The 14490-nt window shown below is 42.0% G+C and overlaps 1 protein-coding gene across 2 annotated transcripts in view; it reads right to left on the bottom strand.

Annotated features, from left to right (window-relative positions):
* Positions 1-2781: 2781 nt before the first annotated feature.
* LOC5570106 (glutamate receptor ionotropic, NMDA 2B) overlaps positions 2782-14490 on the bottom strand; it is a 43953-nt gene continuing 32244 nt past the window's right edge. For both annotated transcript variants that reach the window (XM_001653036.2, XM_021837710.1), the window contains exon 4: positions 2782-9971. In XM_001653036.2, coding sequence (XP_001653086.2) covers positions 7554-9971 — 2418 coding nt within the window. In that variant the 3' untranslated portion in view covers positions 2782-7553. The remainder of the gene's footprint in view (positions 9972-14490) is intronic.

Genomic DNA, 14490 nt, shown 5'->3' with positions numbered 1-14490 from the left:
GGATTCTACAAGCATTCGAGATGGATTCTACAAGCATTCAGGGAAAAGTTCTGCAAGCATGCAGGAAGGATTCTGCAAGCATCTAGGAAGGATTCTACGATCCTGGAAGGATTTTGCAAGAATCCGGGAAGGATTTTGCAAGAATCCGGGAAGGATTCTGCGAGCATCCTGAAAAGATTCTGCAAGCATCCGGGAAGGATTCTGCAAGCATCCTTGATGGATTCTGCAAGCTTCCGGGGAAGATTTTGCAAGCATCCGGGAAAAATTCTGCCAGCATCTGGGAACGATTCTGCAAGCATCAGGAAAGAATCCCAGAAGCATCTTGGAAATATTCCAAAAGCATCCCGGATGGATTCTGCAAGCATTCGGGAAGGATTCTGCAAGAATTCATGAAGGATTTTGCAAGCATCCGGGAAGGATTCTACAAGCATTTGGGAAGTATACTGCAAACATTCGAGCAGAATTCTGCAAGAATCCGAGAAGAATCTGCAAGCATCTGAGAAGGACTCTGCAAGCATCCGAGAAAGATTTGCAAGCATCCTAGAAAGATTTGCAAGCATCCGGGAAGGATTCTGCAAGCATCCGGGAAGGATTCTGCAAGCATCCAAGAAGCATTCTGCATGTATCCGGGAAGGATTCTGCAACCATTCGGGAAAATTTCTGCAAGCATCCGAGAAGGATTCTACAAGCATTCGGGAAGGATTCTGAAAGCATTCGAGATGGATTCTGCAAGCATCCATGGAAGAATTCTACAAGCATGCAGGAGGGATTCTGCAAGCATCCAGGAAGGATTCTACCATTTTGCAGGAATCCGGGAAGTATTCCAGAGGTATTTTGGAATGATTCCAAAATCATCCTGGAAGGATTCTGCAAGCATCCGGGAAGGATTCTGCCAGCATCTGGGAAGGATTCTGCAACCATCCAGTTAGGATTCTACGAACATTCGTGAACGATTCTGCAAGCATCTGGGAAGGATGCTGCAAGCATTCGGGAAGGATTCTGCAAGCATCCGATTCAAATTTCTGCGAGCATCCGAGAGAGATTCTGAAAGTATCAGGGAAGGTTTCTGCAAGCATCCAAGAAGAATTCTGCCAGCATCTGGGAAGGATTCTGCAACCATCCAGGTAGGATTCTACGAACATTCGTGAACGATTCTGCAAGCATCCGGGAAGGATTCCAAAATCAACTTGGAAAGATTTCAGAAACACCCTGGAAGAATTCCAATACCAATCTTGCAGGATTCTAGAAGTACATATCTAACAAGGATTCCAATTATCATATGCGTACTGTGCTAAGAATGCAGTAGGATCCCTGTAAGTGCAACATGTTTGCTTTGCAACTGACGAATTTCCACAGATAAGCAGACGTTATACTGACAAAATTAGCTAATGTTTAGGCTTTAAGCCTAATTTGCTGCTGAAAAGGAACCGCTGATGAAATTTCTCAGCGTCTTTGCAGATTTTTTTTACAGAGCCTACCGTTTCAACTCACATTTCTTTTCAGCTGCTTACTGCGATCATAAAAAAGCATGTCGATTCCTTGCAGTAATTTGTCATGCATCAAGATATGCCAAGGAATTACTTATCAGCAGCAAGTCAGGCTTTACGTTTGAGTGTTACGCCTGTTAGTCTGCGGTAAAATTGTTTTCCATTCTATCGAATGTTTGTAATTACAAATAAATAATTCAAGAGAGATAAAAAAACTGATAAAGGTTACCTCGGATACGGTTCGCACATTTCCTTGTCTAAAGTATCTATGTTCAAAAATTGGGAGATTCTATAACTTAAATTAACATTGAATTTCATCGAAATGGTTATGCTGATTTTGACCTGAATTGAGAAATTGTAATCGAATAATCCTATGCCAAACATAAGCCTACTTAGATATGACATTGCCCTTCAAACTAGTCCCCTAGCACAAACTTTCAAAACAATTAAAGCATCATGACACTGAAAAGCGTACTGATTGCGATTATCTGCGCGCTCCAACCACATTTACGAAATTTTAATCTACTAAACACAATGGGTTACTGTGCCACACTGCGGTATTGTTTTGTTCCTTTTGTTGCTGTTATCGTTGCCATCTTTCACATCATATATATCGCACACATATATCGCTACATGAACACACTTATGAAACCGAAGCTGTCAATTAAACGCCTGTGTGTATTTTCGTGTTGCCCTGTGCTGCCAAGTTTGTGTTTATGTGTTGTGTGTACGACGACGTTGTGTGATTTTGCAAACACTACATTTCTTGCTGTTTTACGTTTTGTGTCATGTTAACCTTCTTTTCTCTAATACCAATGTTTACTTATACAGTGCAGCTACGCTGTTTGGCACGTGTATATGTCAACGAGCAATATAGTTTCCATTTTCTTGTTAATCCGTTTCACTACTGTTTTCCTGCAATTCCTACACTTTTGTAATAACAATATATGTTCAATCAATGACATGCTCATAATTAATTGTATGTCTCTCTCGCTCGCACTCACACTTTCACAACATGCACCCGATAATTAACCCAAAGAACAACACGCTTGACACTGCCATTGATAATGGTTGTAGCTTCCTAAAAACATGTTAACCCATTTCGCTATTTAGTAACGTAACAATTTCACGTACACAACACTGAGGAAACAAATTCTGCTCAGGAAAATCCTCCCATAAAGTTTTTTTTTTTATTTCGTTCTAGGTTGAAAAGTAGTATTCTGTTCCTCCGTCATCTACAGCAGTCGCATTCCCACTTTCCCGTTCAGGTCTTATTAGTTTTTGTTGTTGTTTCTTTTTTTTTATTATGATTTTGATTTCAGTTGCACCGATTTCCATCGTTCCATTTCCCCAGTCCGTTGTCCGAGTCGTTTATCTTCCTACGTCAGCTCGTCTTTGTTTTGTTTTATGTGTCTTATTTTTTTGTTGCTTACTTAGTTTTTTTTTCTTACTTTTGGTTAAAAAAATGTTCTTTGGCTTATATCCTCTTCTCTGTAATTATTAGGCCTTTTTTGTAATAATTAATTTTCTCCCACTTGCACATTATCGCTACAGTTAGTATTTTTCCTTGTTTTGCTAAACATAACCTGTGTACGTTTATTGAAATCTTCAAAATGCTTGAACGCAATCCAGATTAGTGTTTCGTCGATTCTTTTTTTTTTTTTGCTCAATTATTTATACGTTTTCTATAAAGTTAACTGTTTATTTTCATTTTTTTACCTCTTATTAAAAACCACTCAATTATATCAGTTTAGTACTTTCTGTTTGTCTCTCTGTATGTGTGTGTGTGTGTGTGTGTTTTTGAGTGTGATGTTGTTTGTTAGTTTAGTAAATTACAATGCAATGATTTAGGTTCTCTTCTGTTTCTGTAGTGTAGATTTCAAACTTTAAATGTTAGTAATGCTTCTGAATTCGCCTTTTCTATGTATGCCTGCCTATGGATTTTGCTCGCAATGTGTCTTGTGTAAGTTCCTAACCTCACTTCCTTCTCCGTTTCCGACTTCTTTCTCTATATATGTAATAAGCGTAAAACGTCAAAGTATTATTTATTTCATCGATAGTTAGCTTTTGCATTCCATTTTTGGCACACCCGTTTGCTTCCATTCCCTTTTTTCGGATTTCATTTCTTATAACATTCCAACTCAGAGTGGTGCCATTTCGGGCGATTATTGTGCTTCGGCTGTGTCCTAAAACATGAACATGAACATAGTGTGCTGTGACAAATCGATCGAAGATTGGCGCGAATGGGTTTTCCAATGTGGTTACTGCGATAGTCGAAAGTGCAAAACCTGATTTTCTTTGTTTTCGGTTATCAAAATTCGGTCTGTATAAAAATAAATACTTTCGTTAAAATAAATGCTTCATTGGTAAAATAGAAAGTAAAAAATATTTGTCAAGAGTTGAGTCTCTTCCGATGGGACAACTGTATTTTTTGTGATTTCAAGCAATGCTTTTGTATTTTCTCGTTTTTAAAATTGAGTGGTTACTGTTTTGAATTTATCTTTTTTTCATGTTTGTCGGTATGTCACTCAAATATTTCCTACGTATATTGGTATAATAAACTTTTCTTTTCCTCCTTATGACAACAACGGTAAATAGTAAAATTGGTAAATAAATATAACAACGTTATCCTTCTGGTTATTTCACTACTAGCACATTTCCTTCGCTTTGCATTTGCTTTCGCGGTTTGGACAGTTTGGGTTTTATCTGTGTAAAACAGTGAACAGTGGATGTGTCTTCCATCATTGTGGCTCAATTTGTGTTTGCTTGTGTTTGTAACATACCATGCGAGTATAGTTGTAGACATAGATCCTGATTACGTTTGGTTGTGATGAACAAGTAATAAGAGCAAGCATCCCTGAAGGATTCTGCAGCATCCCGGAGGGATTCTGCATGCATCCAGGAGGGATTCTGCAAGTATCCCGGAGAGATTCGGCAAGCATCCTGAAGAGATTCGGCAAGCATTCCGGAGATATTCTGAAAGCATCCCAGAGGAATTTCGCAAGCATCCTGAAGGATTTCTACAAGCTTTTCGGAAAGGTTCTGAAATTATTCCGGAGGGATTCGGCGGGCATCCCAGATCGGTTTTGCAAGCATTTTGGAGTGATTCAGCAAACATCTTGTAGGATTTTTACACTCCGAGGGATTCTGCAAGTATCCCAGAGGGGTTCTGCAGGTCATTCATAAGGATTCTGCAAACATCTCAAAGGGATTCTGCAAGCATCCCGGAGAGATTCTACAATCATCTCGTAGGGATTCTGCAAGCGTCCCGGAGAGATTCTGCAAGCATCCCGGAGAGATTTGGCAAGCATTCCGAGAGATTCTACAAGCATCGCGGAAAGATTCTGCAAGCATCCTGAAGGATTTCGACAAGCATTTCGGAGGGATTCTGAAATCATTCCGGAGGGATTCTGCAAGCATCCTGGAGAGATTCTACTAGCCCTCCCCGAACGGATTCTGCAAGCCTCCCAGAGGGATTCTGCAAGCCTCCCAGATGGGTTTTGCAAGCATCTTGAAGGATTTCTACAAGCATCCCCGAGGGATTCTGCAAGTATCCCAGAGAGATTCTGCAGGTCATCCAGATAGATTCTGCAAACATCTCAAAGGAATTTTGAAAGTATCCCGGAGATATTCTACAGATTGTGCAAGCGTCCCGGAGGAATTCTGCAAGCATCCTGGAGAGATTCTATAAGCCCCCCCCGAAGGGATTCTGCAAGCCTCCCGGAGGAAGGATTTTGGAAGCATCTCAGAAGGTTTCTAGAACTATTAAGAAAGGATTCTGGATCATCCCGGAAGGGTTGTAGATGCACCCAGTAAGGGTTCTGGAAGTATTCCGGAAGGATTCATAAAGTATGGCCTTCCAACAAACATTTTTGCTGAATAAGAGTTGAACAAATCATCCTGTAGCATAGTTTTGCTGAATAAACTGTTATTCAGCTACTGATGTTACTTGGGGATTCTCAAAACATCCCGGAAAGTTTGGGGAGCATCCCAGAAAGATTTATGAAGTACACTTGAAGGGTTTCGGAAGCATTTCGGAAAGATGCCGAACTATTTCGTGAAGATTTGGAACCATTTGAAGGATTCTTGAAGATTTCTGAAAGATTCCGTAAGCATTCTAAAAGCATTTAGCGAGTATTCTGAAAGTATTCGTCAAGCATTTCGGAGGGATTCTGCAAGCATCCTGGAGAGATTCTACTAGCCCTCCCCGAAGGGATTCTGCAAGTCTCCCAGATGGGTTTTGCAAGCATCCTGGAGGGATTCCGCAAACATCTTGAAGGATTTCTACAAGCATCCCCGAGGGATTCTGCAAGTATCCCAAAGAGATTCTGCAGGTCATCCAGGAAGGATTTTGGAAGCATCTCAGAAGGTTTCAGGAACTATTAAGAAAGGATTCTGGGACATCCCGGAAGGGTTGTAGATGCACCCAGTAAGGGTTCTGGAAGTATTCCGGAAGGATTCATAAAGTATGGCCTTCCAACAAACATTTTTGCTGAATAAGAGTTGAACAAATCATCCTGTAGCATAGTTTAGCTGAATAAACTGTTATTCAGCTACTGATGTTACCTGGGGATCCTCGAAACATCCCGGAAGGTTTTTGGGAGCATCCCAGAAAGATTTATGAAGTACACTTGAAGGGTTTCGGAAGCATTTCGGAAAGATTCCGAACTATTTCGTGAAGATTTGGAACCATTTGAAGGATTCTTGAAGATTTCTGAAAGATTCCGTAAGCATTATAAAAGCATTTAGCGAGTATTCTGGAAGTATTCAAAACCTACTTTGGAAGTATCACGAAAGGATTCCGGAAGCATCTCATAAGTATTGAGGAAGCATCCCGAAAGCATACCGAAGGCAGGATTTTGAAAGCATTCAGGAAGTATTTTAGATGGGATGTAGTCTGGAAGGATTTCAGAAGCATTTTGGAAAGATACTGGAAGCATCATTGAAAGATCTTTGATGGTTTGTGGGAGAGAAGTGTTGGCAACTCGTGTTGAACTAGCATAATGTTAAAAAACACGTTAATAAAGATGAAAAAAAAAAAAGTGTTGGCAATTACAGGAGAAACTATGGTGGGATTTCTATGAAATTGCTAGGAGAGATTTCAGAAGAATGCTTATTGCGAAACAATCTTTAGGATAATTGAGTGAATTAAAATAATCCCCACAATCTCACATTCTTTCTATTGAAGAATAGCAAGAAGGTTTACGGAAGAATCATGAAAGACTTTGGAAGCATCTACTTCAAACAAACAACTTGTGATTCCGAAGAATCACTAGAGGGATTATTATAATTCATTCGTAAATATTCGCGAGAAAATGTTCGAAAACTCGTGAGAGGGTTGGTGAGAACAATGAGAGAATTTCGGGAGAGAATGTATAGTGTGTGAGCGAAGGAGACATTAGGAAGAATAGTGAAGTGATTTCTTCAGAATCCCACGAAATTCCGAAGAAAAAACTCGCTACAAAGATTCCGAGGAACATATCTCTAGCAATTTCTGAGCCATTTTCGAAGATTCTTGAGATTATTATTGTGAGAGATTCCACAAAATTGCGAAAGGAATAACTGTGGAATTGCGAAGGGATTTGTTCAACATCAACCAAACGTAATCAATCTTGTTCCTATACCCTTGCGAACATTTGCTGACCAGTCTGGCAGTTTTCTTCACTATTGATTCTCCTTCCTATTATCCTATCTACCTCAGTTCTATACGTTGTGCACCAGCGGCGATATAGGTTTCCTGAACAACTGGTAAACCGCGGATGACATTGACCATTATTGAATGAGTAGTGTGTTTCTAGTTACGACCTCACACCTGTTCCTAAGTTTAATCGCAATTATTTTTTTAGTTTTGCGCGTTTTTAAATAGCCATTCGACTTTGCACACAACTGGTCGGGGTGGGTTTCTTTAGTATTTTCTCTTCTTAGTCAATTGGTGGTTGTAAGTGGTAGAGTGTAGTATTTATAGTTGGTAGATTCAGTATTCACGTATTAGTACTCACATTTGGGTGGCTTGCCACACAATTCCGTGTTCGTCGTCGTGGTATCTCCGCCTGCTCCACGCTCTTCTTACAGAACCGTTTCCATTTCAGCAATCTCCGTCTTGTACGACCAGCGATACAAGTCCTGCGCACTGCCGCCCAGACTCAGATTGCCGAGAATGGTCGGCCGTTGGTTGAGGTTCTCTCGCCGTCCCGCTCCGATGATGTCGTTTGTCGAAGCGATCCTAATCTGCGGTGGCTTAATTCCGTGTGCGTCCAGTGCCTTCTCCAGCTGAGTGTTCCGCAGTCGGCTCATGTCCAGTTCGTGCTTTACCTTCCACAGGTGCGTATCGCAGATAGGGTCGTTGCATCGATGTCGTCGAAGAATTTCTGTTGCCTCGTAGACGGCTCCCCGGAAAGTCAAAGACTTGCCCATGGACAGCGAAATCAGAGCACAGCATCCGCCGTGATCCTTTTTCGCTAGTCGTTTGCGGAAGTACTTGAAATAGAGGTGTTCCAGCAGAAGGAGTAAAGCTGCGAGCAGTATTCCGGCCATCAGTAGCAGAAATGCCGATAAGAACTGTTCCAAGGCAAGCGGATCGGAGGATTTGTGTTCTTGCTTACCCGGGCGACACGTTCCAGTCATCCAGTATCGACGAAGCCGCTCCAGGTCACCGTTTGCACGAAACTCCAGCAGCCGCTTGTTAAACATTTGGACGTATTTGGAATTACGGCTGAACGCCAGGCCATAGCCAGTCATAGCATACCACTGACCAACGGTAAGAAGCCGGCAATCTTCATCCTGTTGAACCAGGTAATCCAAAACCGTTCCATCGTAGATAAAAGCATCCATCTGACCGTTCAGTACCGCAGCCACTCCGTCCGCTACGCTGGACTTGTTGTACTGCTTCATGTAGTAGTGCATCTCCTTGAAGTACTTGGAAATGGTGGAATCCGTGTGACTCCAGGGAATCGTGCCAAACTTGATGGTGGGTTTGTGTGAGAACGGATGCGACAATCGCGTATCATCAAGGCCGGTAAACTCATGGAACTCTTCTCTGGTTATCATGAACGCCGCAAGGTTGGCAGTGTAGATAGCAAGAAACACTACAGCAAACATGGCCCAAACGTTGGTCATGAAGCGAGACGTAAAACCACGTGGTGAATCCACGTGTACCGCGGCTTGAAACAGAACTGCCCATACCAGCCAGTACGTTCTGAACAGCGAAAACCTGTACGGAGTATTGTTCGCATTCTGCAGCACCGTCTTCATGTCGTATCCGCTCGGCGAAAGCCATTCGAACAGGAATATCATAAACGTTGCCGCCTGGATGGCGAAGATTCCCACCAACATCCACGAAGCCGTGTCGAACGGCTCCAAGAACGCCGTCGGCGAAATAATACCCGTTCTCTTTGCCACCACAATCGCAATGCCTGTCTCCATGAACGGTTCGCTAAAATCTACCACTGCCTCCCTCTCCGCATTGATCATCAACGACGTTAGCACCATGTCGGTCTTTCTGTTCACCAACTCATGTATCAATCCGTTCCACTTCCCATTCTCCAGCGTTCCCCACTTTCCGTCCTCAACCCTCACCAGCTCGTACGTAAAACCCAACTCTTCCGCAAACTTCTCCAACAGATCGATGCAGAATCCACTACAACACTGATAGAACGATCCATTCTTGTGCGCCTGGCCCATATCGATATCGGTCATTTCGTGATCTGCCGCAACCCGACACAGCACTCCCCGATCCATCAGACACTTTCCACTAACGGGGTCCGCCGGTGACAAGTTTATGTACGGCGCCTCCTCCAAAAACGTAATCTTCAGATGGAACTTCTCCGGCACGCCCTGCGGTGGCGTATGTGAATTCCCCGGCCACGCAATGTCCCTAATATCGAGCTTCTGCTGTTGCCACGATTTCCACATTCCAATTTCTTCCCACACCAGTCCCTTGCTGTTCACACTGGGTCGCAAATTCATAATCTTCAGCTCAGCCCACTTCAGATCCCCGTCGGTGGTAAACTCAATATTTGGCCTGTTCGGCTCACCCTCCAGCGACACATTCCTCAAGTACTTGAAAAACATCTCTCCACTGTCCCAGCGGCCTCTCCCCTCGTCCTCACAGGACAGCTGATGCGTATCCAGACCCCGTCCGGCGTTCTTCGGATCACTCAGATAATACTCCACCCCATATGCGTACACCCGAATAGCGTTGGATATCTCATTCAACAGCGCACTGGACGAGGTGTCGAAATGAACCCCCAGCATGCCCATCGGGAACTGCGACGGCGCCTGCATGTTCTCGATGACACTCTGTGTCACCACCCAGACGTAGTTCTCGCCGACAATGTTGAGGTCTTCGGCTGCCTTCAGGATGTCCACGGCTTCATCCTTGGTGCAGTAGAGGAGCATTACGCGCGCTTCGCTGTTGACCAGCTCGACCAGATTGATCGGCCGGGACACGATGACCGAGTTCAGGATGGTGAACTTAAAGTGGTCCTGATGAAGAGAGAGAGCAAGAAATGGATTTATCAGTTTACGACTAGATTTTGACGTACAACTACGTCTTTCTTCTCTATACAGGAGTGAAATTGGAATTTCGAAACCCAGAGCGTTACGTTGGCATGAAATATTTTAAACGCTTATAACTTTTTGGTGGATTAACGAAATTCCTTGATTAGCACCTCAATCGAAAGCCAAGACATCAAAGGACGCCGCTGCAGCGCCGTCGGACCGTAATAACCCAAGAAACATTAATAGCTGAATAATAGTTTATTCAGCTGAAGTACGCTTGAGAGTCATTTGCCAAACTCTTGTTCAGCAAAAATGTTTGTTGGGAATATCATAGTACTCAGCATTGTATGGCATTTCTAACAGCATCGTTGATTTATCATATAATGGGGAAACACTTCCTAAATTCTCGAGTACGAAAATTCGGAAATGTATTAAAATTGCAACAGTTTTTCAATACTGTTCACTAAACTGATTCTTGACCAGTTGTAATAAGCATCTATTGATCTGAATGTTAGTTTCAATGAAGAAATGCATTGCAAATGTCATATTATATTAAGCAGAGCACTCATATTAACGCTTGTATTGGGTTTCGAATTCCGATTTCCATAACTTTTACAAATCAGAATATTTATCAGAATTTATCAGAAATATTTAAAATTTGCTCGAAGGATAAACATTCGTGTTTTTTATTTATTGTTAACTATTGAAATAATGTTTTATTGTTCATCCGAACGCGTCCATGAATTTTCAAAGATATGTGAATCCCTAACCAAGACATCAACTTTATATACCATGTCCCAGATTGGACGATCAGAAGAAGGCGAAGAATCTGCTATTCAAATTGTGTAAAACATACTACTTTCGACTGATTCGGGTCATTTCATTTAAACTTCCGAGCTAGTAAGAGCTCCTCGTGAAAGTTGCAGCATCGGTACAGTATCCCATTAGGCACCACTACAAGAAGCCTTATGATCGGCTGATCTGAAAAGCTGGCAATCTTCGGATATGTGGAATTGCTCAAGATTAAGCTACGTCAGATTTCGACTTAATCCCTGTGGTTGTCATATAGTCTACTTCGCAGATCAGGAAGCGAAGAAATAGGCTAAGGCGCCGTCCACAAATTACGTAACGCTCTTGAGGGAGGGGAAATTAGGCTCAAGCGTTACGGCTCATACAAAAAATTAAAAAAATTCATACAAAAAGCGTTACGGAGGGGAGAGAGGGGTTCAAAAATTTTCAATTTCAGCGTTACGTAATAAATGGATGCCGCCCAAATAGGAAATAAGCTATATGAAATTCATGTCTTGGCAAGGGATCTACAAGATGAGTATCATGCTGTTATTGCATTCCGACGGCACTGCAGCATCGTCCTCGGAAACATCCTCAAATTATCGTATTGTCAATTATTCGTAATGAATCAGATATTGTGTGATGCTACGTGATGAATTAAGAGATTATAGCAAGCATGTGGTAAACATATTAGGAAATATTGCACAAATAACCCTTTAGAACACATTTGTTGGCTCTGAAAAGGGCCGATTGAATTGTTGAATTCGAGTCACACGGACACATTTATTGATTGGCGCACTGGTTGAAATCCTTCTCGCCCGATGAGGTTTGCGGTGGCGGCTTCTCCGGGGTCTTCTTCATCACGGCGGTCTTTGAAACTTAAAGGGGTTTTGCTTAGGAATTGCCTTCTTTTTCTCCTCCTTCTTCTCAGCCACAATCACAGTTTAGAACTGCGATGGCGGTCACAACCATTTCATTCTCCTGTGAACTGCTTCCTCTTCTTCTTCTTGGCGGCGGCAGCGGTGATGGCTTTGGCTTCGGACGGCATCTTCTCTCTCTCGTACGGCAGTTTGATTTGAGGCGAAGCACGACAAACGGGGGGTCCTTTGCTATCGATGTCTGTGTCTGAGAAGCACGCCTGGTCAGAGCAAGCCGATCTGTTGCCTGCTGAGACGCGATCAGCGGAGAGTGAAATGTAAAAGACGTCAACTTTTCTCTAGCACCCCTATTTATAGATTTGCTTGAAATCAACGTTCTCTTTTAAAACAGTTATTAAACTATATATAAACTGGATTCAGTAAGTAAACGACCTTGCCTTGTGTTTCGATTGAGGTGCTTATCAAGGAACTTCGTTAAGCCAGCAAAAAGATATAAACGTATGCCAACGTAACGCTCTTGGTTTTGAAATTCCAATTCCACTTCTGTATAGAGAATTATTATTTGAGTATCAAACTGCGCGGCATAATCAAATGCAAACGCATTCAGTTTCCGGTGGTTAGTGCCTGTGCTTTTATTGTTCATAAGTCCCAAGGTGGAACTTTCCCCGAAGTCGTGTACGCCTATGACAAAAGCCAGGATCAGCAATTGGTATATGTTGGTGTGTCGCGGGTCACTTCACTGCAAGGACTATTTTTGACAAACTCTACCAATTCTTTCAAGTTCCATCACGCCAAAGGCAGCAATTCTCCCAAGGCAGCGTCTGGACCTAGCATTTTTTAAAGAGACAATTTAAGAGACATTTTACACCGTCTTCAGCCAAAAGCTGCACAGACTGAACAATCACGAACATTAGGCAACGGACAACACAGAACACCCAGTAGCCCAGTGATGAATTTTTCGTTTGACGAAAAGTTTCCACCGACTGGAGCGGGAATCGAACCCACACTTCATGGCACAATACGCCTAAACGACTGACGCCGCTAACCGCAAAGCCACGAAGCCCACAACATTTTTTGGCCAATTTTTGGCAGAACCAGTTCAAACGCTCAGGCATAAGAGCTGAAGGTGTGGCGATTTACCAGAAGGATACGGCTTTCAACATACTGTGCAAGATACGAAAATGTTCATGACCCGTAATTTATTCAATTATGTAAAACAAGATACTCCTATTGTAGTCACCGGTTACTTTAATATTGACGTTTCCAAACAAGAAAATATTAAATTTGTCTATTTCATAAATTTGAAGTTGGCAAATCGTCCAAATGAAGCGACCACATTAGCTGGTTCTTGTACGATTTAATGTTTATTAAAAATATAAGTGTAGGGTGCAGTCGATATTGATCATACTTTTCGTAGCATAGACCGATTATCACGATCAAAGCACCCGAGCTATCAAACATCTAATCTACTGGAGGAGTTTGGCGAACTATAGCTGGAGCTAGATCTGAATCCGGTCACCCAACCAAACAACACAAGGAAGCGACGACCAAACAAACAAACTCAATCATCTGGTACAACACTGGATTATACCTGGAACACCAAACACTGGTTCTCGGAACCACAGAACGACAAATGGTCCTTTTCAGGACCACCAAAATGAGTCAAAAAAGAGTTAATTTCTGAAAACTTCTTCCGACCAATAACAACACAAAACTAGTATAGTTTCAAAATACAAATTCATATACATGACAAATTATTAATAATCTTTCAATACACTCATACTCAAACTTCAGTATCATTCAAACATCATAATCAAATCAAATTATTTTTAAAATCCGAAATTTGAAATCCTAAACTCTGAAAAAGCTTCCAAACCAAATGACAGATCTCCCTTATTGAATATTCACAATCACAGCACCTATCATCAAGCATCCCATCACCTGCAAAAAGCTACCGCACTGTTGTAAGAGTCTGACCCAGAATTGATCGAAGTTGTGTCCATAGTAGTTCTACGTCAACCCCGCGGTAATGTAACAGACATTACCCACCCCAGTTTTTTTTTCCAAATGATTAATTGATGACTTATTTTCACAAATCACTGTTCAATCAAACAGGGCGCCAGTTAGAATAAAGTAAAATATAAACGAGTGCTGAAAAAATCGAGTTTTGCAACGAGTTGCATACAACATTTTTTGCTATTTCGAAAAATGCCGTTTCAGCTGGATGAACTTTAAAATCACAAACAAACATTTCAAGAGAACCCACATGGTCATACAGCCATTCGTTCTTTCAATTCAGTATTTTTCAATCACGTAGGCTGTGATACAGTAGTACCAATGAATGTCACAAATTTTCTCGCTCCCATCAGTAGCTGACTACAAATGCTGGATGATCCGATCCCACGTCAGAATCGCTAGCCAGTGTCAGAACCAGATCGCACAACGGATATAGATTAGTTTATTCTACGAACGGCTTGAGCTCAGAATTGTCGGTCTCGTATAGCGAAGTGACAATTCTCGACTCGAGTGAAGTGATTTGCCGTGTAAACCAAAAGGAAAGTCACTTCACTAGAGTCGAGAATTGTCACCTAGCTATAAGAGACTGACAATTCTGACTTAAAGCCGTTCGTAGAATAAACCCATTTATATCCGTTGTGCGGTCTGGTTCCGACACAGGCTGGCGATTCTTATGTGGGATCGGATCGTCCAGCATTTGACGCCAGACGTAGAATAAATCCATGAATCAGATGCAATTGTGCTTATACTGTGCGCAGTGTTAGGTGAGATGAATCGCATGAAGTGACAATTGTCGACTCACTCCCGTTTGATTAACATTA

Source organism: Aedes aegypti, chromosome 1 (genome assembly GCF_002204515.2).
Source record: "Aedes aegypti strain LVP_AGWG chromosome 1, AaegL5.0 Primary Assembly, whole genome shotgun sequence".
NCBI classification, from domain to species: Eukaryota; Metazoa; Arthropoda; class Insecta; order Diptera; family Culicidae; genus Aedes; species Aedes aegypti.
Note: the sequence above shows the minus strand (reverse complement) of the source record. Positions and strands in the feature narration are given on the sequence as shown.